The sequence below is a fragment of the Lissotriton helveticus genome, chromosome 8 (genome assembly GCF_964261635.1).
Source record: "Lissotriton helveticus chromosome 8, aLisHel1.1, whole genome shotgun sequence".
Classification (NCBI taxonomy): Eukaryota; Metazoa; Chordata; class Amphibia; order Caudata; family Salamandridae; genus Lissotriton; species Lissotriton helveticus.
Genome location: NC_136069.1, coordinates 617,706,059 through 617,719,463, shown reverse-complemented (window position 1 = coordinate 617,719,463; position 13,405 = coordinate 617,706,059). Strand labels below are relative to the sequence as shown.

Genomic DNA, 13,405 nt, shown 5'->3' with positions numbered 1-13,405 from the left:
TGCCTCTCAATCCTCAGAGCAGCCTCTCTCATTTTGGCCTCATGTTCCCTTTTCTGAGGGTAGGTCACCCCTCTCTGAGCAGGGCCATGACAGCCATTTGAAGCCTGAGATTGGAGAGAGTCCCTGGAGTGGGATCTCCCTCTTCTCTGCCTCTGGTTAAGCCCACTTGGGGGTCCATATGAGGGCTACCCATACTGACTCCCATGTATGCTTAAGTCTTCTTACTGGGACCTTGCTGTTTACCTCAAGATCAGAATATTCCTCTTCTACCCCCTCCTCTTCTTCTGGTTCAATAGTATCAGCATTATCATCTGAGGAGGGAAGAACTTCATCTGCACTACCTGTATCACCTGTCTTAGGTGGCTGTCGAGCATCATACTCTTCTAAGAGCTCAACCAGGAATTTGAGGGTAGGGTTCAAACCCTGTTTTAGCCTTCTAGAAGTACACAATTGTCTCAATTCTTGGAAGGCTAAGGCTTCATATCTCGAAGCAGTCTCCAAGGGATCTACTTCTGCAGGCAGAGAACCAATGGGGTTCACTGTCTGAGACATGGTTTCTAGTGAGGTGTGGTGTTGCACCTACCTACACTATTTGTTTTCCTACAGAACCTTTCTAGGAGTTGTAGTCAGGGTGTGCTAGGCCCAGGCTCTACAACAGCTAAGTTCTTTAGAACTTAAGTATACTAAGACTTGTTTTTATATGTACCTACAGGTACCTATGTGATCTTTCAAATGATATCTCAAGATTACAAGTGGTAAAACAACAGCAAGCTCTAATCCCAACCGCTGCACACCAATGTGAGAAGTTGGCCTGGTATATGATGTTCACTATTCTAGTGATCACCTTGCACCAGTCCAAACAACCCTTATGGTGATGGTTGTAAGTCAACCTTATAGACCAGCTATCCTAGTGGTAGCGTGGACAGAACAGTCTTAGGCTAAAAGACTCTTGAGGGCGTGTAAAGCCAGCTGTTTTACCATATGTAACCCCTTGAATATCAAATGAAAGGACACCACACAGGATATATATACAATATGTATGTATTTATTTACTAACACACTCCTCTGAACTCTTTATGAGATCAGAGGCAAAAGCACATCACAAGATACTTAGTCAGAATATGTTAAGTTGCACAAAATACAGTTAGGCCCTAGGGGCGAAGCAAACCATAAACTAAGAAAGTGTTATAAGTACCACGTCACAAGAAAAGGAAAGGCCTAGGGCCTAGGGAATCGCTGGGGCTACACTATCTGAACCTTAGGTTAGGAGTAGGAGGCCCACAGGCGGCTCGTGCAGTGTCTTTACACACATGCGTGAGTCAATCTTAAGTCAATGGGAACTTAGAGTTTAGAAAAAGAAGGATTTAGGACACTTCCGGTCTAGCTAGGAGGAAACAACTAAAAACCTAGACACTTGGATAGTCAATACCCTTGGGAGCACCGAAGTACTCGCGTTACCTCACCCACAGGAAGCGGGTGCATAGGTGTGAAGATGTCTGGTTTCGCCGTTGAAGCCAATGGAGCCTGTGAAGAAAGATGCTGCAGGTGACCAGGAGGAAGATGTCCCGGTGGATCCAAGGGTGGATCGAGGATGAAGAGGGGACAGAGTCTGGGTCACTAGGCAGTGACCGGGTGGAACCAGGAAGGAACCAGACGACGTCGAGGAACAATCAGGTGCTGTCGTGAAGCCTGTCTCTTCAGCCACGCGGACCAGGAGGCGTCTAGGACGACCAGGTGCTGGAGGCGAGCTGTCCCACGAAGGTTCTCTCAGATGGAGGGGTTGACCGCCGGATTGGAGTCAACAAGCCTTGGCAAAGGCAACCCACGCAGGATTCAAAGAAGGCTTCTGGTGCAGACCAGCAAGGTCTGAGGTGGCTCAACTTTGCAGGGGGGCAAGGGCCAGTCTGGAGCAACCAGACCAGCGAGTTGGTTCAAAAGGATTGTCGTCACAGAGGCTACTAGCCAGCGGGCCAGCAACCGGACAACGCGTCGAGCAGAACACAAGCAGAAGGGCCCCACGCAGAAGTCGTGGAGTGTGGAGGGCTGATCTTCGGTGCAGGTGGAGCTCGGATTCGGGGCTTCTCAATCCCCAGTGCACAGCTTTGAGGATACCTCAGGAGCTGCACAGTTAGCAAGTTGCAGGCTTTTCAAAATGTCCGGTCCCACGTGTCTCGTCGCCTCCACGGATCTCAGCTATGCTGCAGTCGTGAAGAGAGGGTCAGAGAGGTCTGGAAGTCTGGGTCTTGTCAGGCTCTGTGCTCGGGTCCCGGCGGGAGCGTCGACAAAGCAAGCCGTTAATTTGCTGGATGGTGCCTGGTTGCCCAAGGCTGGTCACTCTTTGGCCACAAGGGAGATTCTTCAGTCTTTAGCTTCAGCAGAACGTCGAAGGTCCAGAGTTTCGTGTCAAGTTTCGATTCAGGATTAATCTAAAGTCTCAGGACTCAACTCCTACCTTTATACAACTAAAAGGGGCTGGATTACTTTCTAGGTCCCTCCTATGGGTGGGACCAGGAAGGGGGGTCGTTGCACCCCATTTCCTTTGTCCAGTTTCGCGCCAGAGCTGGGGCTGGAGTGCCCCATCAACCGGTTTGAACTGGGGTATGCAAGGAGCACCTAGTGTGCCCCAGGCAGTGTCTCAATCTATTCAGCCCTCCCTGTCCCAATACACAAAGTCCTGTCTGGGGTGGTGCTCGCACCTCTCCAGGCAGGAAACCTATTGTCCAAACCTCCGTGACTGGAAGGACTCCCAGCAGCAGGAGGTCAGACTTGTGTCTGTGGCAGCAGCGTCCATTTTGTGACGCTGGGGCTCTGGTTAACTTTAACCGGGATAGTCAGCAAGAACATGTCTTCTCCCTCTAGAAGGGTGCAATGCTACCCCCGCCGACAGAACTGGCGGGAGGGGTAGTATTCCAAAGCGTATGACACCTTACACGACATGTTTTGATAAAGCCAAACCAAAGTTAGCAATAACCACAAGGATTATAATGCATTTAAGAATATATGGTATGGCTATATCATAGAACAGCTATAAGGACATGGTTCCGAAGGCTGCAGACAGGCTCAGCTCATGCTAGAGCACCATCTCATATAAAACCAAACACTCTGCCTCCAGGATTGTTAAGGCCTGCCATAGGAGTGACTTATAGGTATATATGTGTCTATATATAATGGTAGGTATCGGAATACTATACCTAAGCAAGGGGTGATTACACAGCCTTGCCCCAGCTGAGTGATCAGCCAGTTGTGTCAATTTGGATGGCCAGCCAGGGGTGGCATAATTCATGCTGCAGCCCCTGGTAGGCCTTGGATGCACCTATGCCCTGGGTACCTATGGTACACTATACAGGGGCTCACAAAGGTGACCCAATTGGATATGTACCTAAAGTACATGGTATGAATTTAGAGAGAGAACAGCTGGACTGTGGGTCTGATTAGCAGGCCCACAGCCACACTAGAGTCGAAAAACCAGTGGATCAGAGCATAAAGTGGAGGTGAACATAGGAAGCAGACCCTACTCTCCTACATCTGGGCACTATCAAGGGCTACCTCTCGGCCATTGTAGCCTTCTTACTTACCTTCGGTAACGATATATCTGTAAGAAACAGTAGTTAGTGCTAGATTCCTTACCGCCCCACCCATCCTCCCCGTTCTGCGAACCGATATCTAGGGTGAAGGACATCCCTTTCAGGGCCCTAGTTTCATGGCACCAGTGTCTGTTTCTATCATGGCTCTGCATTACTGGCATGGAAACCTATGTACAGAACTGACGTCCGCGCGCGAGGGCGGCATCTAAGTACTCTGACGACGTCATCCGGCGATCACGCGCGCCGGACGCGGAGCCGCAGACGACGCCTACTGACGCGCAGGGGTACTGCTGACGTAAACTTTCCGGATCCAGTCTGACGCCTGGGGATATTCTAAGGTAAGGAATCTAACACTAACTACTGTTTCTTACAGATATATCGTTACCGAAGGTAAGTAACTTGTGCTTTAGGCGATTTGGATTTGTATAAATTAATCAGATTGCCTTTTCTGTATGTATTTGAGAAAAAAGTGTCCACAATTGCAACTGAGAAATGTATATACAACTATAATTTCCTGCTGCATTGTGTATATGATTGTGTACCCTTTTATGTTATCTTCTGAAATGAGATCAATTCCATTATTTGATTATATACACCTGTGTCTTTGATATATTTCTATATCTTAAAGAGAATGAAAAAGCAGTTTTTTTGTTTAAATTCATGCATTAATGGATGATATTATAACTCATTAGAAGAAATCATTCTGCAAGTAATATACTTAAAGCTTGTCTTGAACAATAACTCAATTCTAAATATTTTAGACCAAATTAATCCCTTGTAGGTACATCTATTCGATGTTGAAGTAGCGGCTGCTATCAACAGGAGGGCGGGGGGGGGGGACACAGCCTGGTTGGATAACATGCAACGTGCTCATGACTGTTTTACACTAAGGAAGTGCCTATGACTCCTCCCCCAGCTTTAGACAACCCAGCCCCAGCCCCAGCCCCAGCCCCAACTGAGCCAGTACGGTTTAATAAAATGATCATACGGTTGCACTATTACCATTTTTATTTCTCCTTTTGAATTGCTCAGGGGGGCGACACTCCTCAGCCGAGCAGCCGCCACTGCTATGTTATGTGGAGTTTTCTTCCCACTCCTCTTGTTCTGCCATGGCGTTTTTATCCCATGTTTTTGCACAGCTACGTATTCGGTTCCGAACGGGCTTCTTCCCGAATTTTCTGGTGTGATATTTTTTTCTACTGCTCCTCCCTTCCTGGCAACCAGCCTCTCTCTCTTTTTCTTATGCAACCAGGATAGCCTAACCAGGGATATTTCTTGGAATCTGTTTGCAGTCCCTCCTTCGGGATGGCATTGCTTGGGTACCTATTCTACGTTAAGGAAGTTACTTACCTTTGGTAATGCCTTATCTGGTAGAAACTAGATCTAGCAGCAGATTCCTTACTGACCCACTTTTCTGCCTCAGTGTGGGAACTGATTCTCCTGTTCTTCCTCATTACTTCTATGCATCCTTGTGCCTTTCCTTGGTTTAAAAAAAAAAACGAGGGAAGGGTAGACAAACCAATCAACCATTAATAACTAATATAAGCATCCTTCAAAAAGAGGACTCTTTTTGGGACACTGTTTTATGGCAGTTTCTATGTGTGGTTCCGCGTTTTAGTGCAGAAAGTAGTAGCAGAAGAAACTGTCATCAGCGCGTGAGGGGAGGGCTTATATGGACTTTGATGACATTGTTACCCAGTCACTTGACACCCTCTACTGACACGCAGAGGTACTGCAATAAAAAAATGTATGGATCTAGTCTGGTGCCTGGGAATAATTCTAAGGTAAGGAATCTGTTGTTAGATCTAGTCCCTATCAGATAAGGTGTTACAGAAGGTAAGTAACTTATTCTTCCTTACCGTAGAATTATTCCCAAGCGTCGGACTAGAACCGGAAATTGTTCGGGAGAGTTACCCCTGCACGTCTGTAGGTGGTGTCGTTCAGCTCCTTGTGGCATCGCTGGTGTCTTCTGTGCTGGAAGTGACCTGCACAGTGCCTGTATAGGTGTCTCCCCAGCATGCTGACGTCAGTTCTTTTCTTTTCTTACCAGTCAGTGTAGATCCGGAGAAGAGCTACCCCAGTCCCTTTTTGATTTACCTTTTTTCGACCCTTTTGTCGAAGATGTTTGCGTCTGTCTCCTGGTGTGGCAGGAATGTCCACAAGTAAGGTTAGTCTCAAGCCCTGAGGCACCTGTCTTCGGCAGATGTTGGCGATGGACCCACATCTCATCTGTCTCTGGAGCCTTAAGCATGATCACAATGCCAAGACCTACATCGATTGTTGTGCCATGCACCTCAAGGCCATGAGGGAGCAACCCTTTAAGCTTCTTACTGTTTGACATACTTCACTAAAACTGTCTCGATCCCAGTGGAGAGGAAGGTCCTGGTATTGATCGTAGAGCCCCTTGAAGCCTTTATCCTTGCGGTGCCCCCGGGGTACTCTTTCTGCTTCCGCCTGCTTTATTGCTGTCGGCGCTTTTCTGTCTGGTCTTTTGACTTCTGGCTGTAGTAGGCTCAGCTGCCCTCATCGCGGGGTGTGTTCCCGGTGGGGGGGGGGGGGGGCTTGCCTTCTGTCAGCCTCGTCTCCTTTGTGTCTCTAGGTTGATCTTCTTCCTCTTCCTTGCCTTGGTCTTGGGTGGAGGTTTTGTTGCCTGATAGGGGTGTGGGGTGCTTCGGCCTCCTCTTGCCTTGCCCCTGTTTCCTCTGCGGAGTGTGAACTGGCTTTTTCTTCCTTTCTTCTTCCTGCATCCCCCTTGGGATCAGTGGTGTTCTGACTGTAGGGGTTCCCCTTGCCTGGGGGGGACAGGGCCCCTCGCCCTGTATGTCAGACTCATGCCTTGTGGGAGCCTCTGTTATTTCCAGGCTGGTGGGGTCCTCAAGCAGACCCTTCTTCCCCGTGGGTATGGCTAGGGTATCTATTCTACGTTGAGGAATATGCGGCTAGTAGTCTCTATCAGATGTACAAGTTACTTACCTTCGGTAACGATGTATCTGGTAGAGACGATTATAGCCGCAGATTCCTTCACGACCCGCACTTCCTCCCCGTCTGCTGCATAGTTTTTCACATGTTTTTTCTGTCTCCAGGGAGAATGTTTTATTTGCTTGCAGGGTTGCTTTGCAGTGGCTGTGTTCTGCTCTTCCCTTCTATGACTTACGGTGCCACAGTGCCTGGAACTTCCCCAAATGGAGCTGTTCCCCTCCATTCGCTTCTTTCCTTGGTTTATCTGCTATTTCGCACACTGTTCCCATATTCTCACAGTTTTTGTTTGTGATGGCTCCACGTTGTGGCGCGGAAAAGTTCTCCGAAGAAAACTGATGTTGGTGCACGGGGATGGGGTTTATGTGACCTCGCTGACGTCAAGCCCATGTACGACGTCAGGAAGGAATCACGTGGTACCGCCCCCGACGTGCAGTGATGTTGTGGCACAGAACATTTTCTGGATCAAGTCTCACGCCTGGGGATAATTCTACGTTAAGGAATCTGCGGCTAGAATCGTCACTACCAGATACATAGTCACCGAAGGTAAGTAACTTGTACAACAAATAATACCTGCCACCCAAGCCATTCTTAAAGCTTTGATGGCCTCGAACAGTCTGATTTGCCAAATTGTAGCAGTGTGATTATTAGTAGTTGTTTAAGTACAGTGGCAATGTGTGGTGCAAACTGCAGTGGCCTCCTGACGAGGGTCCCAGCACTTATTTTCTTTTTACAAATTAAACACTGCCTTCAAACTAATGCATTACTGCAGGTGCAGGCTTCTCCTCGTAGATTGGGGATTATAGATCTCTTCCTGGCTGTGCTACTTCAGATCAAGGTCAATGAAAACACATATTGTGTGCTAATCCATTGTATGCCATGTTCTGGAGTTCAGGTAGAAGGACAAAAATGTGTGTCATCCTCCAAAACATTTGATATCCATAATCAATTTCATCCCTGTAGCCAAGAATGTCATTTCAGTCCTGGATGCTTTTTATTTATTTACATTTATTATATGCTACTCTTTAGTCTGTCCTTCTAAATTGCGGTTCACTGGGAAAGGTACGAAATTTTTATTAAACTGTAATAATTAGAAAAAGAACTTTCTTATCTTGCAGTAACCAAGTGACTGATAGATATTCTGTTAGTTATATTAGCCTGTGTCCTAACTTCCAGTAATCTTATGCATTCCTCTTTTAAAGCAATATTTCTGGGTGAACAAGGACACTTGTTTTCATGCATGTGCACCTAAAGAAATATCATTTTTGGTAATGTTGCTTCCAAGTGATTCTACATTTTAGGATGTCTCTTGCTGCTCAGTCTGTTGGTCCAGCCCAACTTGTGTTATTATTCCAAACGTTTAAGCAGACTTAGTAGAGAAACAGTAAGGGTAAGTAGCTTCTTCTTTTAAGGGAGTATTTGAATGAGGATTATGTATAGGCTTGTATGACGTGGCGGGACACTGGCAGCATGGGAATACAGTGGCAAATATTTTTCTCTATTATATCAAGTCATCTTCTGCCATATACCAATGAATCTTACATTAGACTGCAGCCACATTACATTTTATATATTACAATTTGCTGCTCCTCGACTAAACCTCTGTTGCTATTGATTCACTTTAGGTGGACCTGGATTCTAGACACATCGGATGGGTCACAAGCGAACTTCCTGGTGGAGACAATCACATTATCAAAATTGAACTGAAAGGCCCTGAAAATACACTGAGGGTTCGACAAGTGAAAGTTCTTGGCTGGAAAGATGGGGAAAGCATCAAAATTGCTGGGCAGATCTCTGCAAGTGTTGCGCAGCAACGGAATTGTGAAGCTGAAACGCTAAGAGTTTTCCGACTCATTACATCCCAGGTTTGGCATTGCACTACAATACATGTTCCAGTACATAAATGCTCTCAACATGTCAGTACATTTCCCTTCTTAATTATTTTTCCTCCACATAGGTGAACTACTGATTATTGGTGTATTTGAATTATTGCCATGTTTAGCATAGGGACGCTTTTCTATTTCCGGAGCCTTCTGTCTCTAATGATATGAAATATCTACTATTTAAAGAAAGTATTTTCTAAAATACAAATCATGCATGTTGAAAGTTGCTAAGATGTGTAAACAGGCAAAAATGAAATGAGAATTAAAGATAAGACTGCTAATCTGCAGTGTGCTGAAATAGGCCCCTATGTTCTATCTGAATATTCAAAAACATGGACTAAAACTAAATATGCTACTATGAATGCCAGAGTAACATTAATGCTGGCAGAAACAGGAAACCATGCTCATTTTTATAGTTTTTTGGAGCACCTTTTCAAAATACTTGACATGATCCAACTAATTTAATAAACAGGCTAATCCTACCTGAAAAGTACTGCAAGCACTTGGGTAACCAGCTTCAAATAGTTATGTAGCACAAATTATCACAAAGAAAGCAGAAAAATAGGGTGGTCATGGACAGGTGTACTCACTGAGGAACACCTACCTCAACATGTTCTTTGATTGGAGGCAAGTGGGAACGACTGTGGAAACAACAAGCCCCCACACCAAATGCAGTGGTAATGTAATTGATATTATTTAGTAATTCATTGAATAGCAGCACTGTGACAGAGGCATAGTTGAGCTTTTATACCAGGTACTTGAATTCAAAGAATAAACAGTTATTAATGTGAGAGGGCAGACAATACAAAGGCCTGATTACGAGTTTGATGGACAGGATTGCTCTGTCACAAACGTGACGGATATCCACTCCGCAATATTCAAGATCCATAGGAAATGATGGAATTGTACTACGGCCGACGGGATATCCGTCACGTTTGTGACGAAGTACCCAAACTCTAATGAGGCCCAAAGTCTCTGAAGTAATTCTGGAACCCCCTTGCTGGCATCCATGACCAACATACAGTAGACAGACAGCTGTTTGATCCACACAGAACAGGATGTTCTATTCTGTGTCGAAGTCTCACATATGCCAGCTAATACAGCCTTTTATAGCTAATGTATTGGCACTCATGGTCATAGATCCAGTGGGTAGACTTTTATGTGTTCATTCTGGTAGGCTACAATCCTCAGGGATGTGGCTCTTTGTTGTTGCTTCGTGCAAGCAGATCAATCTGAAGACTCTGATGGAGAAAGGAAGTAAAGTTATTCTTGGCCAAGGCCAAGATACAGAAATGGTGTCCCAGAAGGTCTTGACGCCTCATACTTCGAGGTCATCCAAGAAACACAAAAAGAAGAGGTGCTATGGTTCTCGGTGTCATTCTTTGAAGGATGTGACTCCAAAGTTGGTGTCTCTGAGCCTTAGATGTCATCTCAGGGATGAAGTCTCTCCGACTCCTTCACCGGGAGCAACTCCGGCTCTGTCTCTGAGGGCTGACACTCCACCGGCTCCGAGGGATGTTACGCCTTCTCCGATGCTTAGGTTGGATTATCCAACACCGGCCCCTAAATCTCTGACGCGCAGCCAGGGACTAACTTCTTACCTCCAGGAACAGCTCCAGACCCTCTACCGGATCCAACATATCCCGCTTTCCTGACTCCGGGATCGGATCCATTGCATTTTTTAAATGCGATGTTTGGCTTATTTGCGAGAGGTTGTGAATCCTGCTGGTGCGCCTGTTGGTCCCATGGGTCCATTGGCATATTCTCTGGGAGGTTTTCTGCCTCACTTTCCCCAGCTACCGTTCATGCCTTTTATACCTATGGTTCCAGGGAGTTGGCATCTTCCGACGCCAAGGTTATCAACGCTGTTGCAGTCTCTAGAGGGTTGAGCTTCATTAGATGGTTCTTCCCCAGCGCCGTCTGGATCCAAATCTGCGCCACCTCGACCGGCTTCGACTCCTGTCCCCTTGGACATTCCTTCTATGCTGGTTCCAAAATTACCGGCGCTGGATCTCGCGCCGCCAATTTCGAGAATGAGATCTTGGAGAGCTGCGCAAATGGTATTGGAGGAAGAGGAATACCGAGATGAACATGGAGAGGGTGAAGATGGGGAGATAGTTGACTCTGACTTTGAGGGTTTGCAGGAGACTAGTAGCCTGCGCACTTCCCCTGAGTGGGAGCTGACATTGCTAATAAGTCTGCCGACGCCTGAGGTAAACACATACCATGCTGTTATAAGAAATCTGAAGAACGTTTATAATCGCCTCTTCCTGCACCAGAACTAAAGTGAAACATTCTTACAGAGGTTCTTTATTTATCATCCTCTGTGTCAGAACATTTGCTGCCCTTCAATAAGGCATTAACAGAGCCCATCTTGGATATATGGTGCAAACAGGTGTCCCCTCCAGCTGTTTCCAGGACTGTGGCTAGGAGATACAAAGTGGCTCCCGGGGATCCAGTGTTTCTGTCCTCCCATCCTTCTCCGGAAAGCATGGTGGTCAAGGCTTCATGCTCTTCAAAGCTGTCAGCAGGTTCCTTTCCATCAAAGCCTGCTGATAGGTAGTTAAAGCGCATGGAGCAGTTGGCAAAGAAAGTGTGGCTCTAAAATCCACAAATATCACGTCTCTTGGGCTGTTACACTCATGCCCTCTTGGCCACAGCCAAAGAGGTTGTACCAAAGTTGCCCGTTGAGGACTGGATACGGCCAAAGCAATGGGGTCGTCTGTGGCGATGAGGAGGCATGCCTGGTGGTGGGGTTCAGGAGTCTCACTCAAAGTCCAGGCTGTATTGCTGGACTTACCCTTTGATTTGCCCCGTCTGTACGGGGCTAAAAGGGGTTCAGCGCTGCAGCGCTTTAATGAAAGCATGGCTAGGGCAAGGTCTTTGGGGTTTCAGACCCAACCCAGGAGCTTATGGCAATTTCACAAGTTTCTTGACTTTGCAAGAACCTTGTCCTTATGTGGCAGGCAACAACTGCAGATGCAGCAGACAAATCCCTTGTGCAGGTCCTACAGGGCAAAAGGCAGAGGTCGTCCGTGCGGTTCTGCCCGACAACAAGTCTCCTACTTCTCTCCCCCCCCCCCTCCCAACCATTGTTGCCGGGAAGCAGCGCTAGCTCTGACATCTTGGAGCATGCAGCTCCTGCGGGAGGACGATTGGCCTATTTCTACCTCATTGGAGGTCAGTTACTACAGACCTCTGGGAGTTAAATATCATAGAAAATGGGTATATCGGTATGCCCAATCCTTCCAGGAGTTTCCCCCTCCTTTCCCTCCCCGTTGTGGCCTTTGCTGGGAAGAACATCTGCTTCTTCAGCAGGAAGTGATGTTATTGGTTTAAAAGGGTGCAATCGAGGTAGTTCCAGAGCAGGAAAGGGTTCAGTGCTGCTTCTCTCTGGACTTCCTGATTCCCAAAAAGATGGTAGTTTGAGGTGGATTCTCAACCTCAGGGTTTTGAATTTTTTCCTCAAACAGGAGAAGTTCAAAATATTGACCCTGGCTCAGGTTTTTCTTGCGCTGAATAAAGAAGACTGGATGCTGTTGATCGATTTACAGGATGGGTATTTTCACAATTCCATCCTGAAGTCGCCTCGGAAGTATCTCCATTTTACGGTTGGTTTTCAACATTAGCAGTTTGCGGTCCTTCTGTTTGGCCTTACTTCAGGCACCCCTGGTCTTCACAAAGGTGATGGCGGTGGCGGCAGTTCATCTCAGAAGGTCGGGCATTCCTGTTTTTTCCCTATCTGGTCGGCTGGCGGCTCAAAGCAAAGTCTCCAGAGAAGGTGCTGCATCTCTACTTAGCGGGCTACCGTTTTGGTTAGGTTGGAGGGGGGACACAAGCATATAAAATATATATATATATATTGAAATAAGGTAATGACATAAAACACAGAAAGTAGTATGGACCAGTGTTGGCTATTATATTCCATAACTAAGCTTGCATATTTTCCTTTGACTCAAGTAGGTTCATAAGTGTTCATAGACTTTTGATATGTTCCTTGGTCTCTTTATTTCTGGCTACCATACTAGAATGTAAGTATTTGAGAGGCCAGGGAAGATATTTCTGCTAACATCTTCTGTATAGTCTTAATTATTGTTTATTACCATAATGCCATGTCCATTTACTGCCCCGCCTACTTGTGAACAGTGCTGTTATATCTGTTCTCAACCCATCCTCCTATATTTGGCATTGAACCTAGTCTTACATTTTGCCAAGAAAACTTGAGCGTTTGCTATTTGTCAGACTATAATGACCTTTATTTGTCTTTGAATCTCAATTCTCGCCACCCGTTGTACTGAATCTTGGATGTTCAATGACAGTAGTTCTCTACAGACCTCCAGCTTTGATATTCTAGTGTGCGCTGTTATATATTAAAACAGCCCCCCCCAAATTACTGGCACTCAAACCTGGGATGATAAATTTTATACCACGGTAATGTGTGTTTTTCCCATTCTGGGTGGTCTTCAGAATGTTGAACATTTACAGGAAGAGTTTCATAAGGAACACCCCACCTGTCACACCCTCACCTCACTACAATCAAAGCTGGGAAAGAAATTACCTATAGGGCAGGGCACTAAGAATACAACTACTGATCTTCTTCATTCCCACAGTGACAAGACTCGCTGCCTCTTGCAGATGCTGGCACTCTTGTCTAGCTTAGCTGAAAGGCCAGGCCTTTAAAGCAGCAATTTACTCCTCCGCCCTTTGGCTTCCTGATGATTGGCATGTACGTGGCAAGCAAGGATCTATGAGATTCTTTGTTGACTGGACATTTGTTTAGCAAAAACAGTTATTTCTTTATCCTCTTTCTCTATTGAATCTTTCATCACCACCCTACTAAGAAGGAAACTTAGTTGTAAAACCACTGCAAAGGTTCCTAACTTTGTCACAAAGGGAACCATGAGATTAAGATTCACAAAGACAATCCAAGATGGTCAGGTACTGCTAAAGGCAGAGTGCTTG

General features: G+C 46.1%; 1 protein-coding gene across 5 annotated transcripts in view; it reads left to right on the top strand.

Moving 5' to 3' along the window:
• MYCBP2 (MYC binding protein 2) overlaps positions 1-13,405 on the top strand; it is a 1,909,483-nt gene that overhangs the window by 1,595,943 nt on the left and 300,135 nt on the right. For all 5 annotated transcript variants that reach the window (XM_078657470.1, XM_078657469.1, XM_078657471.1 and 2 more), the window contains one exon: positions 8,186-8,425. In XM_078657470.1, the coding sequence (XP_078513596.1) occupies positions 8,186-8,425 (240 nt within the window). The remainder of the gene's footprint in view (positions 1-8,185; positions 8,426-13,405) is intronic.